The following is a 13,473-nucleotide window of genomic DNA, read 5'->3' on the forward strand; positions in this document are numbered from 1 at the left end:
CTTCTTCCTGGTCTCCTATGCAGGTGCAAGGGCCCAAGGACTTTGGGCCATCTTCCACTGCTTTCCCAGGCCACAACAGAGAGTTGATTGGAAGTGGAGCAGCCAGCATTGTAGGCAGCGGCTTCACCCAATATGCCACAGCACCAGCTCCGTAGTTAAAAATTTTATATGCAATGATGTTTATATAGTCAATATGTTTCTTTCTTTTTAAATAAGATTTATTTACTTTTATTTATTTGAAAGGCAGAGTTACAAAGAGGGAGAGACACAGAGAGAGATCTTGCATCCACTGATTCACTCTCCAAATGGCTGCAATGTTTGGGGCTGTGCCAGGTCAAAGCCAGGAGCCAGGAGTTACTTCCAGATTTCTCACTTGGGTGCAGGGGCCCAAGCACTTGGGCCATCTTCTACTGCTTCCCCAGGTGCATCACCAGGGAGCTGTATCAGAGGAGGAGCAGCAGGGTCTGGAACGGGCGGCCATATGGGATGCTGGTGTAGCAAGCAGCAGCTCAACCCACTACGCTGCAATGCCAGTCCCAATGTGTTTCTTATATTTCATCCATAATCATATATTTTAAAAATAAATTGCTATTGTTTGTCCTATTATTCCTTTTTAAATGTTTATGTATTAATTTTCATCTATTTAAAAGGCAGAGTGACAGAGAGAAAGATCTTCCATTTGCCGGTGGTTTACTCCCTAATTACCAGCAATAGCAGGAGCTGAGCCAGACTGATGCCAGGATCCAGGAGCTCTATCAGAATTTCCCTTGTTAGTAGCAGAGACTCAAAGACTTGATCCATCATCTGCTGCCTCCCCGTTGCATTAGCAGTAAGCTGCATTGAAAGCAAAGGCGAGACTCGATTCTAGGTGCTCCAGTATAACCCACTGCACCAGAAGCCTTTATTGGTTTAATGAATGGCTTAGACAAGTTATTTTTTACTTATTATCTCCTAGTTTAATGGATGACTTAAAAGCAGTTATTCAATTCTGCATTTTAAAAGGATATAAGTTTCTGGACTGTAAGACCTGTAAAAACTCTTTAAGAACAAAAGCATACACCAAATTTTATGTCAACACAAAAGTGCTTATATTACCTAATTTTAGAAACTTAAAACATATGAAATAAAGATATACTGATAATTAAAATATATTGCACAGATATAGAAGCATTCTGTTTTTAATGAATAAAACATTAGCAGAATGTGGCTGAGGCTGACATTTAGTCTAACAGTTAAAAGAGTCAGTTGAGATGTTTAGATCTCATGTAGTTATGCCTGGATTTAATTCTCAGTACCAGCTCCTGACTTGAGCTCCCTGATAATACAGATCCTGGGAGGTAGTAGTGATTGTCCAAGTAATTGGTTCTCTACCATCCACTTGGGACACATGGTTTGAGTTCCCAACTCCTGGCTTTGGCCGGGCCTCCTGGGCCAGTGCTTTGAGAACGTTTAAGGCATGAACCAGTAAATGGGAGTTCTCTCTCTATCAATCATATTTCTCTCTCTTTCTTTCTATCTCTCTCTCTCATCTCTCTCTCTCTCTCTGTATCTTTCTCTCTCATATCTATCATTTATCTATTAATTAATTTGTTAATAATTAAATGTTAAGAGAAGGACTTCTAGTTTCCAGTGTAGCATGTAAGGTGCTTAGGAGTTACCATTCCATACTACCAAGTAAAAAGCTGAACAAATTGAAAAATAAACACTTCTTATATCCAGCTCCCCAAATTAGAGAGACACAGAGGATCACAACTTAACTAGAGCAGAAACTTCCCTGAGAACTGTTGCCAGAGTAAGAAAATGAGAAAATGTGAACTGTAATTGAGTGGATGGAGGAACCGTCTGGACAATCTGAAAGTTAAAAACTGGAGAAAGACCTGCTTATGGTGTGGGAGCATGCTTTTTTGAGTTTCACTTTTAGGAGTTAGGTGATCATGGTGAACAATGGAGAAAAATCCACTTTTTTTTTTTTTTTTCTATCAGGGCGAGTGGAGAAGGAACCATTTGAATTACACCAGGGTTTTCTGTTCTTGTTAAGAAAATTTGCTCTCAGAAACTGTTTTATCAGAATTTAACATTCTTGGGTTTATCAGAATTTATAACCTACCTGGCAAAATATTTAACTCCAACCTGGTGTAGCTTCCCATTTTGGACATGAAGAATATACCACTCCAGCCTCCTTAAGCCACCTAACCCCACTAGACGAGTAGAGGAATGGACTGAGAAGCCTGCTAACAGGCATTGGCTCACCAAAAGATTATGAAATGCTACCCCTGCCTACATACCTTATCACTACATTACTAAAGGCCTGTGTAAAGCACTTGTACATGGTACCTTGAGTCCACTGTCACAAAACCATAGTAAAGGCAAGAAAATAAATATTTTCATTTTTAATCTAACAGATAACAGTTTGTGCAAAATAATACCCACAAGGTGCTCAATGATGTGTGCTTACATATAATTATGTGCTTGTACACATTTATAGATAAGTAAATGAATGACAACAAATGGATAGGAGGGAGGCATTTGGACTATTGTTTTTACTTTAAGGCACTTACAATATCCATGAAGCATAGACGCATATAGTGTTCTTTGAAACTGGACTAGAATTAGTCCCAAATATATATATATATACATATATATATATATATATATATATATAGTAAACTACTGAGCAACCACCTAAAGAAGTAAGCAATGAAGTATAATTGATATGCAAATAAGAGAATTTAGAATCATACAAAATGCTCAATGAAAACTACAAAAAGCAAAAAACACATGGAATGCAAAAACAAGGGATAGGGGAAGGGAGGGAAGAACAAGAAAAAACAAATGGAGTGTCCAGCTCTGTAGCATAGTGGGCTAAGCCTCTACCTGCGGCACCAGCATTACATACAGGGGCCGATTCAAGTCCAGGCTTCTCCTCTTCCAATACAGCTCTCTGCTATTGCCTGGGAAAGCAGTAGAAGATGGTCCAAGTGCTTGGGCCCCTGCATCCATGTGGGAGAGCCGGAAGAAGCCCCTAGCTCTTGGCTCCTGGCTTCAGATCAGCCCAGCTCTGGCCTTTGCAGCCATTTGGAGAGTGAACCAGTGGATGGAAAACCTTTCTCTCTGTCTCTCCCTCTCTCCGTCTATAACTACCTCTCAAATAAATCATAAAAATCTTTAAAAACTACCACCATCAACAACAACAAAATACAAATGGATAGCAGAAAGAAACATGCAAAAAATAGATCTGTCTATATCAACAATCACTGTAAATGTCATGGTCTAATTGCACCAATTAGAAGAGATTTTCAAAGTACACTAAAAAACAACCCAACAATATGCTGTCTATAAGAACAAAAAATGCATACACTTTAATAGTAAGTGGATAAGGTGAACTATACCATTGATATATACTTTTGATAATAATCAAAACACAATGGGAGTAGCTAATTGCAGATGGAGCTAACTTCAGAGTGTGAAGAGGTATCAGGGATAAAGAGAATTGTTACAAAACGATGGAGCAAGGCCTGGTGCTGTGTTGTAGCAGGTTAAGCCACCACCTGCAGTGTCAGCATCCCATGTGAACCCTGGTTGGATTTCTGCCTGCTCCACTTCTCATCCTACCCCCTGGTAATGCACCTGGAAAAGCAGCAGAAAATGGGCTTCTGAACCCACGTGAGATAACTGGAAGAACCTCCTGGCTCCTTGCTTCAGTCTGGTCCAGTCCTTGCCATTGCAGCCATTTGGGGAGTGAATCAGCGGATGGAAGATCTCTGTCTCTCCCTCTCTCTGTAACTCCACCCTTCAAATAATACAAATAAATCTTTTTAAAAAATGATGAAGCAGTCAATTCTCCAGGAAGACATAAAAATTCTTAATGTATATATACCTAATGATGGGCTAAGTATATAAAGAAAAATTAAAGGCTAGGATAAGATGAGTCTGTTATTACATTTGGAGACTTTATCACCTCTGTATCAGAAATGGACACATCTACCAATTAGAAAATCAGTAAGGACATTGTTTTTGTTTGTTTGTTTGTTTGTTTTTGTTTTTGTTTTGACAGGCAGAGTTAGACAGTGAGAGAGAGACAGATGTAAATGTAAATCCCCAAACTATAACACTATCAAAAGAAAACAAATTGTTTTCTTCAAAACATTGTACTTGACAGTGATTTCTTAGATATGATACCAAAAGCACAGGCAAATTGCAAAAGTGGATTTCATGAAAAAAATGTTTCAAAAGATACTCTCAACCCACAGAAGGGGAAAAGGATTCATAAATCATAAATCTGGTAAGAAATTAATACCTTAAATATATATAGATCTCCTAAAATTCAGCAACAAAAGCAAATGATTGTGACTGGCGCTGTGCCATCATCCAGGGTTAAGCCGCTGCCTGCAATGGGAGCAATCAATAGAGTTGCTGTTTCAAGTTTTTGCTGCTCTACTTCCCATCCAGCTCCCTGTTAATAGGTCTGGGAAAGCAGCAGAAGATGGTCCAAGGGCTTGCGCCCCTCACCCACGAGGGAGACCCCGATGAAGCTCCTGGTTCCTGGTTTGTATCTGGCCCAGCTCTGGCCTTTGCAGCCATTTGGGGACTAAACCTGCAAATGGAAGACTTCTTCTCTCTCTGCCTCTGCCTTTCCCTCTCTGTAACTCTGCCTTTCAAGTAAATAAATAAATAAATCTCCCTTTTTAAAGCAAATTACTTACCCATTCAAAATGGACAAATTACTTAAGAGACATTTCTTCAAAGCCAAATTAAAAAGAGAAAGGAGAAAGTGAATATTTTAAAATGATTCCCTTTAACATGTGTATTTAAAGATTTTTCCCTTTTCAAGTATAAAGTCAAAATTTTGTTAAACAGAAATCAGAAATTATTTTTACTTATACACAAATGTTACCAGTAATAATCATAAATCTCTGGCTTAATATACAAATCTCTGGCTTAATATACAAAGCCTAAATAATTCACATCGAGGCTGAAATAGTATCCATTTTCAGCATGTCATAATAATCCTAATTGGAAAAGGTGTACATCTTCTTTATTTTGAATGTTAATGCTTGAAGAAACATAGTTGTCATTAGAGGAAGAATAAAAGAATTTCTATAGTACTAACATTGAAAGCACTTTATCATGTCAATTTTACTTAAAATAATTTATTTACATTTTGGGTAAAATTATCAGTAGTTCTGCTCACATATCCCTAGTTCTGCCTTTATCACGCTAGAGTGAGATAAAGGTGATTATTGGGATAAAGATAGGAGAAAATGGATAAGAAAGAGAAGAAAAGAAGAAAAAGTAGATCCTTTCCAAAATTGTAAAATATGAAATGGCAAAGATAAAAAGGAGAAAATAGTTTTGTAATTAAATATGAATTATGACCAATTGGAGAAAAATAATTGATTAGAATTTGCTAATTTCTGAGTGTTAAAGAAGAAAATTTGGTTATGGTCAATACAGTTTCACCTGAGAAGGTAGATAATAAGAAGAGACACCAGATTATTTTTCCATGGCAATTCCGGATATCATTGGTTCAGAATAACCTGCTTTAAAGATAGGTAGCAGGATAGAAAGAGATGCTACTTTGAGGCAGACAGTTCCAGGGGATTCACTGAGCAAGGATCTGCAATGCTTGTGCCATAGATCAGATCTGCATATATATTTATATGTCTGTGTTTAGTATGTGTCATTTTACATGTTTTGGTTGTGACATTAAACATTTTAGCAGCATAAGCCAAATATCAACTAAATATTAATTATTGTATGTGTTAGGTAAACCAAAATTACTATGTCTCCCAGTTTCCTACTTAGTTTTCTAAAACAAAATGTGAGCACTGTAATTGTTATTTGCACTTTTTTTATTTGAATATCAGATGTAAAATTAACAGCAGTGAAAAATAGAGAATTACATGACATAATTTTGTAGCACAAGTGGAAAATGATCTCTCGTATTAGGAGGAATTGTCTGTTTCTTCCTTGATTCATTTTTAAAACTGTATCCTACACAAAGAATGTTGTTTCAAGCTCATTTATTTCCACTAGTATTTAGTACTCATTTATTTTAAATTTTATTAATATAAAGAGAACAGATTTTATGCATTTCATAGGTACAATTCTAGAAAAATAACCATACTTGTTCCCTCCTTCAATCCTTTTTCTCCCTTTTTTCTTTTTTTCTTTAATTTTTGAACAAACATGATTGCATTGTACTCTATAGTCACAGGCTTAATGCACCACTAACCATAATCAACAAGTAAAAAGAAAAAAAAAAAAAAAAGAAAAGCAGAGAGACAGCAGACAGACATCTTCCATCTACTGACTTACTCCCCAAATGCCTGCAATTGCCAGGGCTGGCAATTCATACATTTTCCACACAAAGCCAGAAGTACAGAACTTAATCCAGGTCTCCAGCATGGGTGACAGTGGCCCATCTAATTGAGCCATCGCCACTTTCTCCAAGGTTGTGCAGCAGGAGGATGCTGGATCTGAAGCAGAAGAGCTGAGACTTGAACCAGGCATTCTGATGCAGAATGTGGCATCCCAAGTGGTGTTTTAACTACTGTACCAAATGCCTACCCTTTGTTTTTATATTTTTAGACCAGTACATTAGACTGTATTTAAAAATACAACTAATAATGGTCTGGATTCCACCTTTAAAAAGTCTATTTTGTAAGTAATTTAATTTTTAATGTGATTCATTAGATAACTTCAAGTGTAATATTCTACACAAGTGTTTCTTGTTTTGGTATGATTTTCCTTTTTGATGAGATTTTAATACAATCATAGACCACATAGTCTCACTCTTCGCTTTCTTTTCTATAAAGAGTGTTGCAAATATTTAGAGTTCATACATAGATTTATAGAATTTTTGGAACTGAAAACAATCTTCCAGAAAATCCGGTTGAGAAGCTGTGTTTTAGATACAAGAACCAAGACCTACGATTAGCAACTAATAGCAATCATACCCTATTGCTTGGTGCAAAGTTGTCTCATTTTAAATCCTTAGTTTTCCTGGATAGGATTTCCTGTCCTACTTGTGTTGCATCTCTAGGGTTGTTCACTCCAATATTCTTTGTCCTTCCACATAAAGAATTTTCATTCAAATATAAACTCATTTCCAGCTTCCTTCCGTTCAATTAGCATTGAACAATGTTATTAACGCAGCTTGAGTGTCTGCCTTTTATACCTTAAATGATTTCTGTGAGCATAAAGATTCCATGTAAAAACTATGAAAGTTTTGTGACATGGGTCACAGTCCTCCTAATATTGGCCTGTAATGTTTTAAATCTGTATTTGCTGCCATGAATGAATTGCCAATATTTAAAAATTCATAATTTTCTACATAAATCTTAATATTTCTAGTTCTCTAATAAATTTCATAAATTTCACAATGTGGGATGGCCTTTTCTAATAGTAGCAAACCCTTTACATAGAATTTTTTTTTTTTTTTTTTTTGACAGGCAGAGTGAACAGTGAGAGAGAGAGAGACAGAGAGAAAGGTCTTCCTTTGCCGTTGGTTCACCCTCCAGTGGCCGCTGCGGCCAGTGCGCTGCGGCCGGGGCGCCGTGCTGATACGAAGCCAGGAGCCAGGTACTTATCCTGGTCTCCCATCGGGTGCAGGGCCCAAGCACTTGAGCCATCCTCCACTGCACTCCCGGGCCACAGCAGAGAGCTGGCCTGAAAGAGGGGCAACCAGGACAGAATCCGGCGCCCCGACCGGGACTAGAACCCGGTGTGCCGGTGCCGCAAGGCGGAGGATTAGCCTAGTGAGCCGCGGCGCCGGCCTTCTTTACATAGAATTGTACTTTCCCATCACTGCTTATGGATTTCCCAACCCTTGTCCAGGTGTTATAAGTCATTCATCATTTTATGATCTGTTTCTTCTTTAGTTTAAATTGAATTTCTTGATGTCTATAGAAATTTGAAACTTTGGTTTCTATTATCTGAAAGACATGAAGATCAGGACTGGGGGAGATAGGTGTATGCCAATGCAAAAGAAGTTTATCAGATAATGGAAATGATTGACTTGTTTTCAAATTTGTTTTTCAAGGCAAACATGTCACAGGTAAGGCAAGTTGGATTGCTGGCTGCTGGATGTCAGCCATGGAACAAAGATGTGTGTGCTGCCAATGGAGACAGGTTTGCATATTGTGCTACCCTGGCAATCTATATTTATCAGGTAAAATAAAACTAATTATTTTTAAATTATAATAGATAAAAATTAATATTTATTCAACACTTACAGCCCTTATCATGTGAAAAGCATAATGCTGTTAATTTCACTGTATGTATATTTTCTATTTTTGCTGTTTATACTATATTGGCTTTATAAGTTACACTTCTAGAACCTGTTTATATCATATATTGTCAATTTTATATGAAAAGATTCTGTCAACAATTGAATAATTTGAGTAGTCTGTATAAATAATTAGAGTAAGTGAAGGTATGATATTTATTTAAGACAAAAGCCTTTATAACTATTGCAGCTGCTTTTTAAAATATCCTATGGGCATGCAATGATTTCTTAACAGTTCCCAATTTATACAGCTGATGACCTCTTACTAAATTTTTCCATATAGAGGTTCCATAATCATCATAAATCCAAGGCCATGCTTTCTCCTTAAACTCAGAGGTAATATATCTGTGTGACCAACTAACTTTTGATCTAAACCAGAAATGTGAGAGTTGTCTGAATTCCTCTTCTGCTCACATACTATAGCCTTGGTAAACAAGAGTGAATGGTTCTAGTATTTTGTATCTTCTTTACATCCTTCTCATTTAAACAAAAAGTCTTTACTACTTCTACTCTGCCTCTTTCTAATTTATACTTCAGAAAAATAATCATCTAATACAAATCTAAATTTGAAAAATTTTAATTACTAATCACACTTTAATAGTTTTAACATCTAAACTTCACAGTATAGTTTTCAAGATTTCTTGTGATCTTGCTATCTCTGTTTCTCCTTTCATTCTGTGTTCCCAATCTACCAAACTGATTGTATTTTTCCAGAACATCTTGGACTCTTTCATATATTGCCTTCGCTTACAGTAGTTTTTCAGTTTGCCTACATTGCATATCTGAAGAATATTTCCTCATCTTTCAGATCTCAGGTTAACATATATAAATACTCTTTTCTGTATTCTGCTTTTGACCCATTTTTATTTGTGAAGGACTTTATAAAGTAGACTGCTTCTCGACATGCTTCCGTTTACTAGAAGTGAATCTTCCCCATCTTTGAATTCTCAAATGCTTGCATACTCTCAGAAACTTAGTAGACATCCATTAAATATCTTAAATGAATTAGATGATTTTTTTTAAATGTATCTTAAAATAGCAACTCATTTGGGGTAAAAGTAAAAACTAATGTCTTATTCTCCAGTAAAATCCTTTTAATTATGGTATACTAGTTAATTGTTGGTACTGTCGTGGTTTACGAATATTTAAGAAATACTTTCATTGATCCCTAAAAGATAATTTTCCATAAAAACAGAGTAAGATTTTATGTAATCTATTTCAAGACTAGAAACATTCAGCAATCAAATTGTACCTTCAATTTAATGCATTCATTCACATTAGACAGCAGCAAGCCTTCTAAATGCCTGCTTTTTTCCTCCTATCTTCCCTTTTTGTACTCTACATTTACTTCCAAGCTTCTCAAACCCAGATTCTTCCTATAAGTCCTCTACCCTAGTTTTCAGTCCCTTTCTTTTTGTCTTTTATCTTGTTCTTCTATTTTTTATTTTGTCTTTTATTTTGTCAGTCAAGACAGACTAGTCCTCTTAAAGAGGTAAGCGTGGTAAGAAACTGAGTGGATGAAAGTAGAGACCATTTTTTCAAATGTGTATACGTCCAAATATTATGACATTTTATGAGAAAAATATTGGGAAGATTAAGTTAAAATTAACATAAAGGGCCTATGTCACTAAAGACTAATGCAAACAAAACTTATCCTGATTTAGAAATTAATGCAAGAAAACTCAGGTGACAGTTCATTATTGTATTGTATTGAAGTACCCTAACCATGGAGTAATTTGTGATCCATCTCAGTCTAACAATATAATCTCATAATTCTGAATTGTAAATATAAAGGAATGTACTAATAAATTGATACTTACAAATAGTTAAATATTCTATAGTGTACTTACAGATACTATATGGATAACTTGAATAGTATAGCCAGTGAAAGGTCACTGATGTGCAACATAGTTTCCTTGTATATTTTTTGTAATTATGGATTATTCTACTGAATTTTTAACTTAAATTGCAGGTTTTCCTATTAGATACATTCACAGTATGTAGCATAGGTAACTTAAGTTGCTAAATACTTTAAAACTCAAAAATTTATTCATTTATAAATATATAGCAAACATAAAATTACAGGCCAACTCAAATTATTTCTACATAGCTAAACAGAAGAAGACACCCTTGATACTGGATAGTCTTTAATAATGTTTTCATCCACAGTTATCCAAGATTACTGAAATTACAGAAAAAGAAAGTTGGAGAAAATAATTTGGTCATCAATTAGAATTTTATATATAACATACAGCTCCATTTGTAATAGAAAAAAGTGACAATTAAATATTAAATAATATAATAAGTGCCTGTTCCTTCAATAGTATTAATTGAATGTTTTCTACTGGCTAAGCAATACTCAGCACTAGAAATGCAACTATGAACAAACTAGGCAAATTCTTCTTTTGGAATGTAATATTCTTAGTAAGAGCAGAGAACAGAGAGAAGTGATAAAATGAGTAAACAAATTAGTAAATACTTCAGGAAGAAATTTATTCTACAAAGGCTGTAAATTTAGGTAATAAGATAGAGAGTCATGTTTTGGGAAGAGTTATGAATTTGGATAGCATGATCAGAAAACATTTCTCTAAAGAGATGCTTTTGAATTCAGACATGAGTAGGATTTTGAATAATCCTGGGAAAATCAGTAGTAGAGCCTTAGAGAACAAACAAACAGCCATTATAAGGTCGAAAAACAGAAATTTTGCAATATTAAAAATCAAGATTTTCAGAGTAAAAAAGGAAGAGGGTGTTGTGAAGTTAGTTTGACAAGATAGTAGAGGTTTGATCATGATAGGGTATTGTAGGTCATGTTAGCAGTAAGGATTTTACAGAAAGTGTATAGTTAATGAAAGTGTGGTATAATAAATATTTAATATAATAGGGATTTAAAAACTTGCAAAACACTGAAAGATTCCTTAAATGTTGAAAGGCCAGTGCATAAGAAAATGACATATATGTATAATCTAAGAGATATAATGCGATGGATCAATTAGGCCACTAACTAATGGAGGCAGGTTTACAAATAAAATAGAAAAAATAGGACCATTCATTTCATCTGTTAACATATGAAAATATAAAATAATGCCCCATCTGAAAGCCAATAACAGGAAAGCATCCATAATATCATTGCACTGGAAGCTTTGGGCAGCTTAATAATGTAATAATAAGCACTTGGTTTATTAAACCTAAATTTTTTTATTCTTATATAAGTGAAAAATCACATACCGATATTTCAAAACTAAGATTATTATCCCTTAAGAAGTATGTATAACTATAGAAAGATATAATAAAGCTCTGATTTGTCATGCATGTATAAAAGGAAAACATTTATTTTTACTTATTGTCACTCCCCCATTCACAGAGGAACGACACAGGACCCTGCGCTGTTCTTTTGTCTGCTCGGCCCTTCCCGGGTTGGCTGCTGACCCCTCCACCTCCATGGAGGGGCGGTTCCCCCTGCCACTTTCCCCACTTCCACGGGGGAGCGGCACACCGCCAGCCGGCTCTCTCGGGGGCTGCTCAGATGTTATGCGGATGTTCCCAGTGCATGTTGTCTCTCTCCTCCTTTATAGTCCTCTTCCACCAATCCCAACTCTGCTACCCACATGCCGAGCACGCTGCTCTCCTCCAATCAGGAGCAGGATCAGCTCCTGCAGCTTATCAGTCAAGTTGGCGAGAGGCAGCTGCGTAGAAGTTGTTTACTCCCTTTCAGTGCCATATTGTGGGAGAGCAGATGCATAGAATAAGTCTTAATTCCAGTAACTTAGCCTAGTCCAAGTTACTCCCCACACTTATTTTTAAAATTGATGTTTCATTTCATTTCAAATGGTTTTCTTCAGATGATTGAATACTCTTGAATGTAAACCGAGACTTGTAATGTGTTCATATCTTTCTTCTTATTGCTGAACTAATTTCACTTATGTATGCTTTGTGTAATGTGATTAGTAATGCGTAGTGAGTTGTCTAAAGAGGAGCACTAAAGTGTTTTATTTATATATTTTGTTTTAGTTGGATCACCGTTACAATGAATTCAAACTTCACGCAGTTATGTCTGAACATAAAAAAACAATCACAGCAATCTCTTGGTGTCCTCATAACCCTGATCTGTTTGCAAGTGGCAGTACCGATAACTTAGTGATCATTTGGAATGTTGAGGAACAAAAAGTCATTGCTAAACTCAACAATACAAAAGGTATACTTATAACTGGGATTTATTTTACTGAATAAAATACTTTCAATATTTCTACTGGTATTATTAGTTCAGGTTTTAAAGTAATGTTTTCAGACTTTCTAATGGTAACCTATGTAAGAAAGACATTTCACTGCATATCCTATAAGTGCACCAAACTGAAACAAGATTTTGTGAATTAATTGTCATTAGACTATATTATCAACCAAGAACAAAGTCAATACCAAACAATCTCATTGATGTTTAAATACAGTATGAAAATTTCCAAAATAAATATAAAAATGAGAAGAAATGATTTTAATAAGATTTGCCTATCCATTACTCTAACCCAATTTTTAATACATGGATAATTTTGTGCATATATTTGGTACAGAGATTAACTGGTTTTATGATTTTCATTTAAATTTGGTCAATTCCTACTTCAAGTGTTTGAATTTGAATAATACCATTAAATTATTCTATGTAGTATGTGGAAATCTTTACTCAATCTTTTTAATTTTTATTTTTAAGGTTTTAACAGGTTCAATATAGTTCATAGAAACATTTCCTGAATCTAGTGATATTACCTCATGATGATAAGATTGAATAATCATTGTTCTGCATTAAATTTGCATAATTTACTCCTTTTTTGAGCACATAATATTGCTCAATTGATTATGGTTTTTGGCTACTGCTGAATGTTTTCTCCATATTCAGCTTCAAAAATGAAGATTGTAAGTTTAAGATAGAAAACTGAAACAGGAGAATCTTACTGGCTATTATGTTCAAGATTCTTTCATAAGATTCTTCTAATGTATAGCAACAATATTCATAATTCATAGACAGTTATCCTGAATTTTTTCATGATAATACCTTTTGGAACCTTTAGATATATTCAGCATATTTAGCATATTGTGTTTTCCCTTGTCTTTTCAAGTTTAAAGAATGCTAAAAAATCAATAAATGCATCTATTTAAATATATACAGTACAAAAATATATATCAGTGAAATT

The 13,473-nt window shown here is 35.1% G+C and overlaps 1 protein-coding gene across 3 annotated transcripts in view; it reads left to right on the forward strand.

Moving 5' to 3' along the window:
• The window catches only part of WDR17 (WD repeat domain 17), a 107,508-nt gene that overhangs the window by 26,237 nt on the left and 67,798 nt on the right, over window positions 1–13,473 (forward strand). For all 3 annotated transcript variants that reach the window (XR_016229932.1, XM_051832508.3, XM_051832497.3), the window contains 2 exons: window positions 8,045–8,173; window positions 12,302–12,485. Coding sequence is in view for 2 of the 3 variants with exons in the window: in XM_051832497.3 (XP_051688457.2) it covers window positions 8,045–8,173; window positions 12,302–12,485 (313 nt within the window). In the remaining variant the exon portion in view is untranslated. The remainder of the gene's footprint in view (window positions 1–8,044; window positions 8,174–12,301; window positions 12,486–13,473) is intronic.

This window comes from Oryctolagus cuniculus, chromosome 2 (genome assembly GCF_051225735.1).
Source record: "Oryctolagus cuniculus isolate XC-2025 breed Fujian yellow rabbit chromosome 2, ASM5122573v1, whole genome shotgun sequence".
In the NCBI taxonomy this organism is placed as follows: domain Eukaryota; kingdom Metazoa; phylum Chordata; class Mammalia; order Lagomorpha; family Leporidae; genus Oryctolagus; species Oryctolagus cuniculus.